The sequence below is a fragment of the Paramisgurnus dabryanus genome, chromosome 17 (assembly GCF_030506205.2).
Source record: "Paramisgurnus dabryanus chromosome 17, PD_genome_1.1, whole genome shotgun sequence".
Lineage (NCBI taxonomy): Eukaryota > Metazoa > Chordata > Actinopteri > Cypriniformes > Cobitidae > Paramisgurnus > Paramisgurnus dabryanus.
This window is the reverse complement of record NC_133353.1, coordinates 37,016,199-37,031,366: the sequence shown is the minus strand read 5'-3', so window position 1 is coordinate 37,031,366 and position 15,168 is coordinate 37,016,199. Positions and strand designations below refer to the sequence as shown.

The window sequence follows — 15,168 nt, the reverse complement described above, 5'->3', positions numbered from 1 at the left end:
TGTTGTTCATTGTTTGGGTATTGTTAATAACTGTTAAGGGTATTGAAGGTGTTCACACTTTTAATAATCAATCAATATTGATACATTTATATTAATAATGATCGAAAATATTAATAATTTCTTTCAATCAATATGTCTCGTTAGCTGTATGTCACAGTTTTGCTCCTAAAGCCTAACAGTCGAGTGTCGCGATTCTACGAATCGTTTCCACGCTCAAATGATTCAGTTAAACAAAACGACTCTTCTAAGATTCGGACATCATACAGCGTCACATAACGGGTGTGAGATGCGACTGGGCGATGGCTCACATCGACATCAATCAACACAATGAAGTTGAATATTATGGACAATTGTTGTATTGCTTTGTGTTAGCTGAATGAGAGAAGCGTTGCGCGTGTGTCGGCGGTGTGATGACGTCAACGGCGCGTTTGTCTTTACTGTAAATGGTTTGGGTTGTTCCGCAGATGATCCATTGTTCGTGAGCTGATATCGCTTATAAATGTGTACTTAATAGAAGATGAAAGCTATTTTGTCTTTGTAACTTAGAGATCTGAATGATCGGTTATAATATGAGAAATCTGCTTTAGATTTGATATTAAATTTGTGCTGAGCAAAAAGTGACATCCTGTCATACTAGTATGCTGGTTAGTATGTGTTGACAGAGTTTTGGCTGGGGGTCCTAGTGTGTCAGACACCCAGCCACCTTACAGTACATACAGTGTTTGTTTGTGTTGATCCGTCCATGCCTGTTACCTGCTGTGGTTCCCTTTATCACTGCTCCTCTCCGAGGAGCTTCATCCAGAAGTCAGGATTCAGGACTTGTGCGAGCCAGCCGTGTGCCAGCACCTCATCAGACAGGCTCACTATGATCCGGACAGCTCAGAGTTTAGGGGGAGGTGAGGAGAGAGATGAGGAGCAGGAGGATGAAGGAGAAGATCAAAGAGATGGTGGGATCCCCTTCATTATTAACAGGGGTGGTCTACCCATAAACGAGGAGACCTGGGAGATGATGTGGAGGCACGTCGCCCGGATCCACCCGGATGGAGAGGCAGTGGCGAAGAGGATCCGGGCGACCAGCGACCTTCCCAAGGTGGAAAATCTTAATCTGTATTATGTTAATATAAATGTAGTTCACCCCAAAAATGTCGATTCTGTCTTGTTTTATTAACACTGAGGTCATTTCCATCCTGTTTTGGCTCTATAGTTCAATCCAAAGTTACAGCAGAGGAAAAGTTTTCCTGTAAAAAAAATCTGTTTATCACATGTTCCTATTGACTTTGATTATACTTAAGAATTGATGTATACTCTTTGTGTTGGTGTATTACTAGTCAAAATGAAAATGTCAGTATCCCAAATCTTTCTTTTTAGATTCCAATACCAAGTGTGCCTACATTCCAGTCAAACAGCAGCATTCCCCAGCGTCTGGAAGCCATACAGAGATACATCAGGGATCTGCAGTATCCTTCTTTACATACTGTGCTGTAACATCTCATCTCATGTCATTCACTTTATCCCATAATAACATATCAGTAAAGAGTTCATTGTCTTCTCAGAGAGCTTTCATATGACAGCGTGATTGTTTTTGTTGTTAATCACATTTTGTTTGGTTCTCTTATCCAACTTTTTTTTTTTATATAAATGTGGGGGCCGCCATCTTTGAGCTCTTTTGTGTAAGACTTCCAGTGAGCCACTAAAGCTAATTGTAGTCGTATTGTGAGGGACACGAGGTTGACTGGCTTTTTAATGTTTATGAAATAATTATTACATAATAATAACATCATTTGTGCAGTTAGGGGTTGCAATAATAGCTGGTACAACTCATTTAACCTCTACGAAACATTTGTTTTAACCATAATCCACGCACAATAGCTGAATGTGTATGTGGTGCACGTGCACCCATGATTTTTATCCACACATCCCTAGAAACACTCGACTGATTTTCCCATTGTAAAGATACTGGTATATCTCTTTTATAGTTGCGCTTTAAAGACCCTTCACCCCCCAAACAACATGAAATGATTGAATATATCTTCATATTATATATCAGGACACAGTGGTTAATTCAGGGCAGGTGTAGTAAATATTTACCATAACTCTTTAAATCATGTTTCATGGGAGCTCCCACGTCTCGCACAAAAAAGGAAAATACGTCACATCACTTACTTCCATGTTCGAATATCAGGTCTGAGCTACAGTAAATCAACTCTTTATGAACAATTACATTGCGTGTGTACAATTGTGCCTAATAATGGATCTATATTTAAGTGTTGTGTAGTTGATTGAGTTTTTCTAGTATATTATGTTAAGTGTGATTGACATTATTTTGTCCTTAACAGTGTCTGTCAGATACAATCACACTGGAACACAGTTTTTTGAGATAAAGAAGAGCCGACCGCTCACGGCGTAAGACATTAACACATCATCTTATAGTTTCACTGTGTAACTTCACATTTTGAAGCTATCGTACAAACACAAATGTGTGGCACATACAGTAAACACACAGACAGATCCACAGTTATAAGATGACTGCAGTAGTTTCTTACTGTAACTAATCCATCAGTGTGTGTGTGTGTGTGTGTGTGTGTGTGTGTGTGTGTGTGTGTGTGTGTGTGTGTGAAAGGACTTATGTCATTATCAGACTTTAAATAAAGTCAAAGACTTCATTTCCTAGCTGCTTTAACTCTTCTATTGTCTTTCACAGATTAATGGACATTGCCAAGGAAATGACACGAGAGTCTCTACCAATCAAATGTTTGGAAGCTGTGATCCTCAGCATGTATCCTTTATCTTATTCAGATTCCTGTGTGCTGCTGTTCCACCTTCATTCAGCTCATCTTCTTCTTCTTCTACATTTAAATAATAGTCTAGTTAGCGTGCTGTAAGCCGTATTCGAGTACCTCCAACCTCAACTCATCTCTTGAATGTTCACTGACTGCAGTGTATTGTGGCAGTATCAAGCCGTCATACTTCTACAGCTTCAGCATAAGCAAATCTGTTTCCACCAAGATGTTTTCTCATCTCTTTAGAGTCCAGATAAAAGCCATAAATAACTTGAATTATGTAAAATGTGCACACTTATGTCTGTATTATTCTTGACCTTGGCGACGGTTCAGTTACCTCACCAACAGCATGCCGAGTGTGGAGCGCTTTCCTCTCAGCTTTAAGACGCGTTTCTCAGGGAATCACTTCCGTCACATCGTGCTGGGGGTCCACAGCGCCGGACGCTTCGGCGCACTCGGCATCAGCCGCCGGCAGGATCTGATGTACAAACCGTTGGAATATAAAACACTCGCCGACCTCGTGCAGGAGTTCCAGGTGGCGTATCGGGGCTATTGGCACACGCTGTGCAAGGTGAAGATCGGCCATTACGTGTCACATGACCCTCACAGTGTGGAGCAGGTGGAGTGGAAACATTCGGTTTTGGACGTGGACAAGCTGACCAGAGAGGAGCTGAAGAAAGAGTTGGACAGACATACGCGTGATATGAGGCTGAAGGTAACACACTTGACAGACACGTGCAGTACAGTTGTGTGAAATGAAAACTAACCAAACCAGAAACTACTTCCTATTGGCCGACTAATATCGGTGTTGTAGATTTGAGGTCTGTCACAGTGTCCAGTAAAACAGTAGAGAGGAGCGCAACCACCGGCCAACCGGACAATGTTGTTTAACACAGACGTCGTCATTGAGCTTTGCTTTATCTGTCAATCATTTGAAGCACTTGTGTTTGCTCATATTGAGTTACTAACATGTTTTGGAGAGACAGGAGGTGCTAAGTGTGGGGCTGGATCGATCCTCAACACCTCTCTCTGTGTCGGTCTATGATCTTATATATGAGGCATCACAGCTGTGCCCTTATAAATACATTTTTATTCTAATGTTAAATATCAGAAAGTTTCCTGTAAGGATTGTTAGGGGATAACAAAGTCCATCCAGCGTTATCAGTCTACTGCTGGAGTTTTGACTTTTCCTTCATTAACAGCGTTTGACTGGAGCTGCTGTAGATGTCAGTCAGGATAGATGCCTGAATCCCAATGAAAACAAAGCTGTGACATCACCAGAAATGATCAAGACTAAAGCCATTAAACAGAATGTCAGACTGTCACTTACACAATTGATTTCAGGTGCATTCAGTGACTAAATCTGTCCGTTCGTCCATCCGTCTGTCTGTCTTGCTTGACTACAGTACACATCAGTACCCTTCACATTTCAAATGCATAACATCAAGCTTTTCCATTTTATAGACATATCAAATGAGATGTTTGTTTCAGATTGGAAAAGCTGCCCAGTCATCACCCACTAAAGACAGAAAGAAAGATGTGGGATCTCCTCTACGGAATCCAGGAAGCCCCATGCGGAAAAACAGCCAAAGTGACAGACGGTACATCCCGGGAGTTAATAAAAACTCATGTGTTAGACTCTACTAAATGCATTTATAACTCTAAAGGCTACCATCATGGATCAAACAATCTGGAGGACTACTTTTTCATATAGTCTACTTTAGGGCTGCTTGATTATGGAAAAAGCATAATCCCGATTATTTTGGTAAAAGTCATAATCCTGTTTTTTTTGTCATGATCCCCATTGTTTTCGTAAAAGTCATTATCCCGATTATTTTGGTAAAAATCTTTTTCCCGATTATTTTGGTAAAAATCTTGATCCCGATTATTTTGGTAAAAATCTTGATCCCGATTATTTTGGTAAAAATCTTATTCCCGATTATTTTGGTAAAAATCTTGATCCCGATTATTTTGGTAAAAATCTTTTTCCCGATTATTTTGGTAAAAATCTTATTCCCGATTATTTTGGTAAAAATCTTGATCCCGATTATTTTGGTAAAAATCTTGATTCCAATTATTTTTTTTGTAAAAGTCATAATCCTGCTAATTATTATTTTTATATAAATCATGATCCCGATTATTTTGGTAAAAATCTTTATCCTGATTATTTTGGTAAAAATCTAAAATCATGATTATTTTTTTGTAAAAGTCATACTCTCGATTATTTTGGTAAAAGTCATAATCCCAATTATTTGACATAATTACTCAGTGACTTTGAAAACAAGCATTTATTTACCTTTTTGTGTAGGATATATGACATTTGTATGACTATATATATATTTTACTTGATTTAATTTATTTTATTTTATTGGTTGATATGTTTTATCATTGTTTCAAATGTTAACATACATAAAGAAGCCAAGCTAATATAAAAATATGTAATAAATAAATATTAAAATTGAGGCTATAATAGAATGAGACACCCACAGGCATCATGTTGGAGACCACTGCTCTAAAGCCACAGACAGACAGCAGGTCTACCATAGATAATATCAGTTTAATCTCATGCGTTACTTAATGCTCAAGCAGAAACAATGATTGCCTTAAAATATTCCTGAAGACTTTACTCTCTGTACAGTAAATGTAAAACAGTGATCTTATTAGTACAATAATTCATCCGATTTGATCTGTTGACTCATTCAGTAATCATAACCTGTTCATAAGTGTTAAGTGATGCTGTGCTGTATTTTACAGGTCATCAATGGAGAAGAAGTCTGGAGCTACAGCAGATGTTAATGGATATCAGATCAGGGTTTGAGAAGATTCACAGAGAGTCAAACACAACAACAACAACAATCCTCAGACTTGACAATAAGGAGGAAATCTTCTGTAAATGAAAAGCCTTTATAAGGGTACACACTTAAGAATGTTCATTACTAAAACTTTTTCTGTAGAATAGAAACACTTTTATCAACACGTCCTATTTATATTCAGCCTGAGCTTTTTAACCTTTAACTCAACTAACCACTTACTATATGTAGAGACTAGTTTGAAGTTCATTTATTGGGTGCCTTTGTATAAATTGTATTTTACCGGTGATCTGATGAAGCTGTTCATCTTCATCTGAATTATTTGCACTTAGAAAGTCAGACAGGATTGATTTGTCATCATCATCATCATCAGGTTTCATCAATGATCTGAATCTGAACTATGATAGACCAAATGTTTATGTGTGAACTGTAGGAGTCTGAATCAATGTTTGGTGCGAGCAGCAGGGTTTTTACTGATCAATAGAAACAGGGTTTAGTAATGATACACCATCAACGCTGCATTTAGCAACATTTCTATGTGATTTTTAACACACATTTAGCTTTATTAGATGTTATACACATCTGTTATTTAATGCCAATATATACATTAAAATGTACACTTTATTATTCATTTTTAAATACATATATATTGCTCAAATTATCTGAGCACATTATTCCAAAGCCAAAATGAATTTATCATCATTAAATGTTTCATTGATTGATTGAATAAGTATTAATGTTTCTCTTCTCATATGCAGACTGATTTGCATGTTAACTAAAGTAAAGACGATTTATTAAGGATTTGCTGATCTACAGTAGATGTAGAATTTGGACAATAGATGATTTGTTTAATAATTACATTTAAATATTAGACTATTAAAGAAAAGATTTTTATATATATTATACACTAAACACTGAGATGTAGTAGATTGTAGACACACGAACCCTATGAAGTGCTCACTACGTGTGTAAATCTCTCAAAATATTGGTGCTGTTAAATGAGTGTGTCACAGGAATCACTTATCAATCATTACAAACACACACACACACACATACTGTACACAAACTGTAGTAATATAGAGTTGATGTCACCGTACTGTAATGTATTGATTTGTGACACTACTGTATATTGAAATGAAGTTGTTTGTAAATAAAGCTCAAATGTGTTTCTCATATTGATTATATTGCAGTTATAACACTGAAGTGAGAAAACCGACAGTCAGGGCAAAACATCCAAAGACATTTGTGTTATTATTCATCGTAACCTCTGTATGTGCGTCCTGTCAGTCTTTATAATCCTAATGAATAGAGGAGGAGTGGAGTGAAGTGTAATGAAATGCAGTCAAGGCTTTTTGCTTCATGTCAAGTGTCTGAGAGATGATTTAAGCAGTTGAATGTTTTTCAAAGTTTTAGAGAAAAGATAATAAAATGATCTGTAGTTTTGTGTTAGATGAGTATGAGATGACAGCTGGTTATGTTTAGCTTTTATCATTTAGACCTGCAGCTAACCTAACAGTGAACATTATCATCATCATCATCCATAAAGTATTCAAACTCCACTGCTTGATATGACTCTGATATTTTTAATGATTCAGAAATGAATTCTGAGCTCCATTTGACGTCCGACATATTTATTCTTTTTTTTATTTGTCAGTGTAGTTATTTTTGCTCTATTCAAACTAAAACAACGGTGTTTAACAAATGAAATCCCAATAAAACATGTGTATCATCAACACTTGTTTTGATAAAAATAAAAAAGAATTAAAGACATGGTCAGCTTGGCAAGCAAAAACCTTTTTAGTATTAAACACAAAACTAAAGAACGTCAACTGTGGTAATCTAGTGATTAGTAATCTAGTAGTTAGGACAAGGAAACATGAATCTTTCAGACATGACAAGAAACCCTGAACATAGTTTTGTCAAATGTGTGAGAAATAATTGTTCATCTGAGAAATAATCAAGAGTGTTGAAGACGAGTAAAGAAACTCAACCGAGCTGAAATCTGACGAGCAGGCTGAGGTGATCTGAAGGAAAAGTTTCATTGGGAAGTGACCAGAGATCTGCTTCAGACAGTAAAGACAGACGACCCATCAGCTTTAAACCACCGTTTCTTTCTGGAAAGACAAAACAAAACTATTTTAAAATTATCATTGAGTTCTCTCGAGTGATTTATTTGTGTTATGTGTTGTGTTGTCTGACAGACTTTAATTTGAGTAGTGTGTGTTTGCATTACGTTTGATGTGATGAGAGTAAAAGATGTAATCCACCATAGCTCCTCCCTCTGAGTTCAGTGTAGTCAGCAGCACACAGTTCTCAGTGTTTGATTGGATGTCTGTGTAAGCTGATGTCAGATTCAGACGGTGAAATAAACTCGCTCCAAACCTGTCAAAAGAAAACCCATTTCCCATTCAACTCATAATAAACATCAAGCCAGGTGAACATCAAATCCTTTAGTTTGTCTTTATATGTGAGGTGGTTGAAAGACATTTTTAAGTTTGATAGTCTCACGTTTGAAACATGTTTTTTCTTTAAATAATGTGAACTCGTTAATCATTCACAATAAGACCAAAAATGTGTTTTATAAAACAGAGGCGTCATGCATATTGATTTTGTTTAATAGCCAAAATATGAGCAGTTCTGCACTTCACTCTGAGATTTTTTTTAATCATGTTTTTTCAATCTGGACACAATCAATTTAATGAATTATACAAATCCAGACGCAAAAGAACAGCGCTGGTGCCATCATTATTCAGGGTTGTGTACATGGTGCTTCATTTTGTTATCTGATCAAATTAAAAGCCATCACAAACGCTTGCAACACTTTCAAAACGCAGCAGCTACCGCAATGTTTAGTTTACCCTGTAAACAAAGATGAAGGTTCATTAGTTTCTTAATGTTTACATCTAGATTCACCCCTAGAGGTGATGGGGTTTTATGTTTATGTGCTCTGAGCTCAAATATACGATGCTCAAACACACTCGTAACAATTTTACTTAAAATATATTTTATAGGCTAGTTTTTTTAAGTGCCATGTTTTCAATGCCACTTTGAAATTTTAAATTGAAATGTGAAAATAAATGAAAATGACAGCATTACATTAAGATCTACTTCCATGCATCAAAGGTTTCTTTTTTCCTTGTTTTTGAAGTGTTGATCATTACATTTAAATCAGTGTTAAAGAGATTTTTTCACTCAGTTTTCCATTAATGTGTAAAATAGCAATTAAAAATGAACTTCTAAATCCTTCTTACCTTTTTTGTCTGTGTAGTCCATGAGAATATGGCCTATAAAATAGTTTTAATGTATTCTATTAAGGGACGTTAATAATTATGATTACAGTATGAAAGTGTGCCCCTGTTATAAAAGCGTTTAGAGAGAATAACTTCTGTCAGTGCAGTGATCTCAGACTAATCTCACCTTAGATTGAACATCTGGATGTCTTCAGGATCTAGAGAGAAAAGGACAGGTTCAAGAATGACTCCTGTAAAGAACTACACAGCACTGCATGAGATATTAAATGACCTGGGGTGTTGTCTGTGACTCCAGGTATAAAGTCCAGGTCTGGTGGCCGCACACAAGACGACTGACAGTATCTCAGCTGACGGAGAAAATCATGACTGTACTGCAGTTTCTCTACAGAAAAAAATACTTTAATGCACAAACATAAATGCCTAAAATCTTTATAAATGAACTTATTTCCATGAGTGTTTCCTAAGTGAGGACTGGAACTGAGAAACATTGATCTGGGTCACGCAAACAGACTTTTAGCTCTTATGTAACTGAAGTCTTCAAACAGCATAAAGATCACTTTAGTTTAAAATGTCTCTTCTGGCCCTTACTAAAACATCACTAGTTTAGTTTTACAGAGCTTTACCTTTAGCAGTGGTACAGCAAACCTTGTCAGTGTGTGTTAGATGGCTATTCAAATCTGAGAAAGAAAGCAGAAATTAAAGAAAAAAGATCTTTAAATGAACATAAACATGTATATTATTATTATAATCATCTGTAATAATATCACATGTGCTTAAGGAAGCAAGCAACAGCACACACAGAGATTCAGGTCAATATAACATCTAAGATCTCATGATGACCTTTGACTTGACCTTCAGCATGAACCTCATACTGACAACCATCATTAATACCGAGGCTGCTGGGCCACAGCGGGGTGAAAAGTCTTCTGTGATGGAGGTTACTCGACAAATCCACCTGACCTGAGACCTGTCGACACAAACAATGCAATAACTATTGAAAATGAGTCTGATCATAAGACTACCGTAGTTCTTCTGATGTATGTGGGACACTGACCATCCAGGCAGGTAAACCGTGGTAATGGAGTTGGCCGCCGGTGATGAACTTTACCAGCGGTGTGTTGGGTAAGGCGTTAAAGTCTCCACACAGAATAACCTCACAGCTTTTACCTTGACTCTTACAGCTCTCGATCATGACGTCGATCTCGGCCAACACGATGGCCAGCTGTGCTAGTTTCACATCACCTCTCCTAGGGTTAAACACCAGATGTGTGTTAGCCACACAGACAGGGCTGAGAGCTTCGAGCCGTTCTGTGATTGGCTGAAGGAGAAGCACAATGCCCACGTTGTCACGATCTAACAGCTCACAGTCGGGTCGGTAAAACTCCAGCAGTTTAACAGAGAGTTGGGTAAAGCGTTCGCTGTAATAACACACAGCACAGCCGTCCGTTCTGTTTCCTGTGCGCCGTTTGTAGATGCAGGTGTATCCTAAAAAAAACAATTACAAAGTAGTGTTTAGTGAAAATAACTCTTCACGTGAGAAACACAGCTGTAGTCTTTTCCACTTTGATTGACGTATTGTCCTTTATTTCATTAAGAGGTTTATTTCTTAGGTAAATAACTTGTAGTGAATCTGGAACATTTCTTTAATTTTGATCCAGAGTTTTGTGGCACCATCTCACCCATTTCAGTCAGGACGGGATACATCTGCTCTAAGAAGTGATCTTCCTGAACCTCTTGAAGACAAACAATCTGTACAGAATGATGAAGAGGAGGATTTTATTCACATACACTACTGGTCATAAGACTGAAATGTTAACTATGATCTCAAAAATCTTTTCATCTTTTCAGGTGTACAGTTAAATGCTTACAATTACTTTTTATAAACAAAAATGTAGCTGTGCCAAACAGATTAGACAAAAAATATTTTAAATATTATTTTTGAAATAAATGACTGAATATTAATGGAAAAGCAGCCAATAAGAGCCCAGATAAAATGTGAACTCCTTCAATATTCTTCAAAATTCATCCTTAAGTAAAACTTGAAGAAGCTTCTTGATGAAATGATACGAGTACAGTTTTGCAATTTCTAGACAAAGGATGACTGCACTTCAGATGATAAAATATAACAGAGTTTTGATTTATTTTGGATAATTTTAGTCACCAACATCATTCCCACAGTTACATTTGTGTTATGCCATAGTTTTCATGAGTTTATTATTATTTTGTAATGTGCAAAAAATCTACAAATACAGTTTCTAAACTTTTGACCATAACAATGTCAAGTAGGATTGGTTGTTGTGTTTGGATAAATGAATCACATGAACAGTCTGAGTGGCACTGCTGAATGAATCTCTCACAATGTAACACGATGCGTTGAATAAAAACTGTTAAAGGTGCAGTGTGCAACTTTTAGAAGAATCTAAAGACAGAAATCCAATATAATCTACATAACTATATTATCAGTGGTGTATAAAGACTTTACATAATGAACTGTTATGTGTTTATTACCTTAGAATGAGCTGTTTTTATCTACAAACACTGCGGGTCCTCTTACATGGAAGTCGCCATTTGGCGCCGCCATGTTTCTACAGTAGCCCTAAACGGACAAACTGCTGTACAGAGCGCGTTTTATTACTACTGTCCTGTACAACAACATGTTTGTCCTTTGGCGGCTATTATAGCTTCTCTATGCGTTTCGGTGAATGGTGGACTGAGCCATTAGTTGCAATTCACAATCTCACTGCTAGATGGCGCTAAAATCTACACACGGCACCTTTAAATACTGTACCATAAAATAAACCCTACGCTCATTAATGTCTTAAAGATACAAGAGCAAAAGTCTGGCTCTATGAAGTATCTACTGTACATCTCATTGCGACTTCACGTGACCGTGTGTGAGTTTGTGTTAACTTACGTCAGGCTCCCAGATACGCAGCTCCTGCAGGATGAGAAGCAGCCGATGGTCCCACGCTAACACCTCCTCTCTACAGTGTTTATATAGCTGTGGATGAGACTCCAGGAGATCCTGAGCTAAGATGTTGTAAGACATGATGCTGAACTCAAAGACAGCAGCAGGGTCTGCACACGGCTCACCGCAGGCTTCACTCAGGTCCTCCCATACTCTCCACATCACTGAAGACAAAATAAATGATGAAACTACACAACTTGCATAACAAGTTACACATTTTCTAAACCAATGTTTGCATGCAAAACTAATGTCAAGCATTTAACCGTAAAATGAAAAGGTTTTAAACATTCTAGTCGCTAGTGTTGTTTGTTTTGATAATCTCACCTTCGATATTGTCATTGGCCTGATAGGGTGGATAGTAGCTGACAGCTGGAAACTGAACGTAAGGGCAATAGCAGACGTCTGACAGGCCGAGACCTACTGGAAAATGCCAACCGATGGGCTCAGCTGGAAGCTGAACACAGTGAGCGTCTGAAAGCAAAGCCCTTAAATCAAAGACAGGGCAGCTGCTGGTGAATAAAGCTTCACTTCCATCAGAATCAAAACCCAGTAAGATATCAGAGCAACATGCACTGGGATGTGTATCTGACTCCTTTACATCATCATCATCATCATCATCATCACGTGTGTGTGAGCCTTTAGCAGGTGTATCATCTTCTTCAACACATCTATGAAGTTCTGCTGTGAGATCTGGAGATATGCAGCTTACATCAGCACAGTCTTCAGTTGTGTCATCAGGATTAACCCGAGGCTCTCGGACGAATGTGGTGGACATGACGTCTACATTTAAGTGACTTTTAGCCTCAGTGACCAGAAGAGCACAATCGCTGTTTTTATCTGAACATTCATTGACTGATGTTGAGAGCTTTACATTTGTCACGTCCTCGATCGAAGCCTCCGTCCATTCTGTGTGATGGGTGAGCGTTGCAGTGTTTTCTTCTGTCACAGATGTTTCATAACTGAGTGTCATCACCTCCTCATTCAGCTCCTCCTGTCGCCTCCTCTTTCTCTCATCTGTTGTCTCTCTGATCCGTCCCTGCACCGTTCCCTGACTCTTTGTGTCTTCTGGGGTAGAAATGAGGCGTGTTGTGTTTTTGTAGTGCTGTAACAGATCCATCTGAAGCTCTGGAAGGATCCTCTGTCTGGAAGGATCTCCACAACCTCCTCTTCCATTAATGTAAGCAATCGGTGTCCTCTGCCACAATTCTGTGGAAAGAAAAACAAAACAAATTTTTCATAAGACCTGTTGACAGTAGAGAAAGTACAGGTACACGTCACAGTGCTACGGTTATGGACATGACAATAATACAACATTAACCGTTTAAAACCGTTTATTGCATGTAAGTACAGTAGAATTGTATTTAAAATGAAATGTACAAAATGTAAAATCCTAAATATGATCGGCTGTTATTCATACAGTAAATAAACACTGCCTCTCATGTTTATCTACATTAAAGCAGTCAAATCAACCGGAAACAGTTAGGAAGGCAAACAATCAGAATGATTAAAGATAAATACAGCGGGGTTAGTTGTCACACAGTGTTACAATGAAGCCTCAGATATACAATAATAATGAAATAAAAACAATTTAAATACTATTCATCAAAATGATAACTTAATACAATATCAGGGGAAATAATTCACAATCTATTTCTATGCATTGCTGCATAATAGACGGATGTTTAGATGAAGGATGATGTATGGATGAATGTGTGGATATCTATCTATTATAGGCAGATATAGAAACAATATCCACCTTTAGTATATAGACAGAGTTTGATTGAATTATTTGTGTTTGAAGTAAAGCAGGTGTTACAACAAACCCTCTGTTTGTTATAATGAAGCCCACCTATGGGTAACGTTTGCACTCCTGTCACTTTCTGTGTAATCGTACAATAACGGTAGTTCACTCAAACTTTAAGTGTTCATTTGTAGCAGAGATGTGTGTGTTGATTGTGTAAAAAATGATTAATCTAACTTAAATATTTTTTAATGATAGAGGCAAAGCCAAAAGGTGTTAGTTTGTGCCCCACTCTACCCTACATAACAACAACAAGAAGAGTTTCCAGCATCTTCTGCAGATTTGAGCTCTTTCTAAAAGTAACTGTGTGATGTTGACATTCATGTTTAAAAAACAACAACAAAACATACAAACAATAACTGAAGATTAAGAGGTGCATGTAAACTTATAAACAACATGATGATCTGTGTACACAACAACACCTCTAAGCATCATAAAAGAGACTTTAACGACAGTGTGATTTATTATTACTGATCTTAAGTTAATGTGCAGCTGTAGCCGCTTATGATTTTTTTTATATGGTTAACAGCGACATTCGCCGTCATTTCCGTATATTAAAGGTACATTTTTACACGGTCAGGTAACGTAAACTAATGAAATTAAAACTTCGGCTTGTTGTGTTTCCACGTCCACGCGCTGTGGTTGATTTTGACGCAGACGTTACTCTGCAGGTTAACCTAAAAGAGATCACAGTCTTGGGTCTCGACAGGTGTAACTTATCAAGAGTAGCACTTTAAACTTCACACGTGACGTCATGAGCTTTACCTGAGGCGCTGTTGATGAACCTTGTCAGTGGATATAACGCGTAATAAATCAGACTGGCGATCATGCTTCACTTTATTCGTAACGCTACGTTTGAGGTGACGTCATCAGCGTGACGACACACGCGCAAAGCGTCCAACGGGATGACGTCAGTCGTACCTGGACAAGAGGAGAACCCACATTATTGATTGTTTATGTTAGATATAGGGGTTAAACCCCGTGCTATAATCGATTATTAATACGACACATATCGCTATAAACTCACAGAAAGTTTCTCCAAGTGTCAATCATTCGGCGCGTTGGCGGTTCCTGCCATCAGGTTGGTTGCGTTTGTTTCTGGAGAACGGGGATATGGGGTTGTGGCTAGAAGGGACACAGCTATGGCCGAAGTCTCGTGAAATCTCATCAGATGAGCGCTGTTTTCATCCCAGTCTTACTATCGAAACCTAATTCCAAACCCAACGTTTTATGGGATTTAAGAGGTAGATGTATCCCATTTAGGCAGAACCGCTGGTTCTGTCCTAGTCTAACACAACATCTCGCGATATTTGGCCGTAGCTGCATCCCATCTTGCCGGGAACCGAGTGGTTGACCGAATGGGCGTTGTCCAAGTGAAATGAAAAACATTTCTTTGGCCAAAAATATGTTTTAAATAAATGCTAAATCCTTTTTGTAGAAAGAAAAGCGTAATTAAACATATTTTTGAATTTAGTTTTAACCTTCATATGTTAACATATATTTTAAAAAGTATTTCAGGGGCAACAAATACATTCCTAACTTTACAACCCATATGGCA

At 37.7% G+C, this 15,168-nt stretch overlaps 2 protein-coding genes across 4 annotated transcripts; one reads left to right on the top strand and one right to left on the bottom strand.

The window, feature by feature from the left end:
• Nucleotides 1-262: 262 nt before the first annotated feature.
• On the top strand, nucleotides 263-6,646 carry vash1 (vasohibin 1). 2 transcript variants are annotated; one of them, XR_010544358.2, is made up of 8 exons: nucleotides 263-1,090; nucleotides 1,369-1,457; nucleotides 2,347-2,403; nucleotides 2,702-2,776; nucleotides 3,114-3,495; nucleotides 3,983-4,124; nucleotides 4,272-4,381; nucleotides 5,535-6,646. XR_010544358.2 is itself a non-coding variant. In XM_065288050.2 (7 exons), exons 1-7 carry the CDS (start codon nucleotides 743-745, stop codon nucleotides 5,596-5,598), a joined length of 1,125 nt encoding a protein of 374 aa, XP_065144122.1. In that variant the 5' UTR covers nucleotides 263-742; the 3' UTR covers nucleotides 5,599-6,646. The 2 variants fall into 2 exon arrangements, 1 of the variants encoding a protein (XP_065144122.1); XM_065288050.2 differs by lacking the exon at nucleotides 3,983-4,124.
• On the bottom strand, nucleotides 6,133-14,859 carry angel1 (angel homolog 1 (Drosophila)). 2 transcript variants are annotated; one of them, XM_065267399.2, is made up of 13 exons: nucleotides 14,638-14,858; nucleotides 14,376-14,531; nucleotides 12,134-13,015; nucleotides 11,756-11,973; nucleotides 10,521-10,590; nucleotides 9,896-10,326; nucleotides 9,682-9,808; nucleotides 9,465-9,518; nucleotides 9,113-9,223; nucleotides 9,008-9,038; nucleotides 8,842-8,874; nucleotides 7,824-7,972; nucleotides 6,133-7,704 (listed from the first exon to the last, which is right to left on the bottom strand). In XM_065267399.2, exons 2-13 carry the CDS (start codon nucleotides 14,437-14,439, stop codon nucleotides 7,577-7,579), a joined length of 2,298 nt encoding a protein of 765 aa, XP_065123471.1. In that variant the 5' UTR covers nucleotides 14,440-14,531; nucleotides 14,638-14,858; the 3' UTR covers nucleotides 6,133-7,576. The 2 variants fall into 2 exon arrangements, with proteins under 2 accessions (XP_065123471.1, XP_065123472.1); XM_065267400.2 differs by lacking the exon at nucleotides 8,842-8,874 and having other exon boundaries at nucleotides 14,638-14,859.
• Between the last annotated feature and the right edge of the window lie 309 nt (nucleotides 14,860-15,168).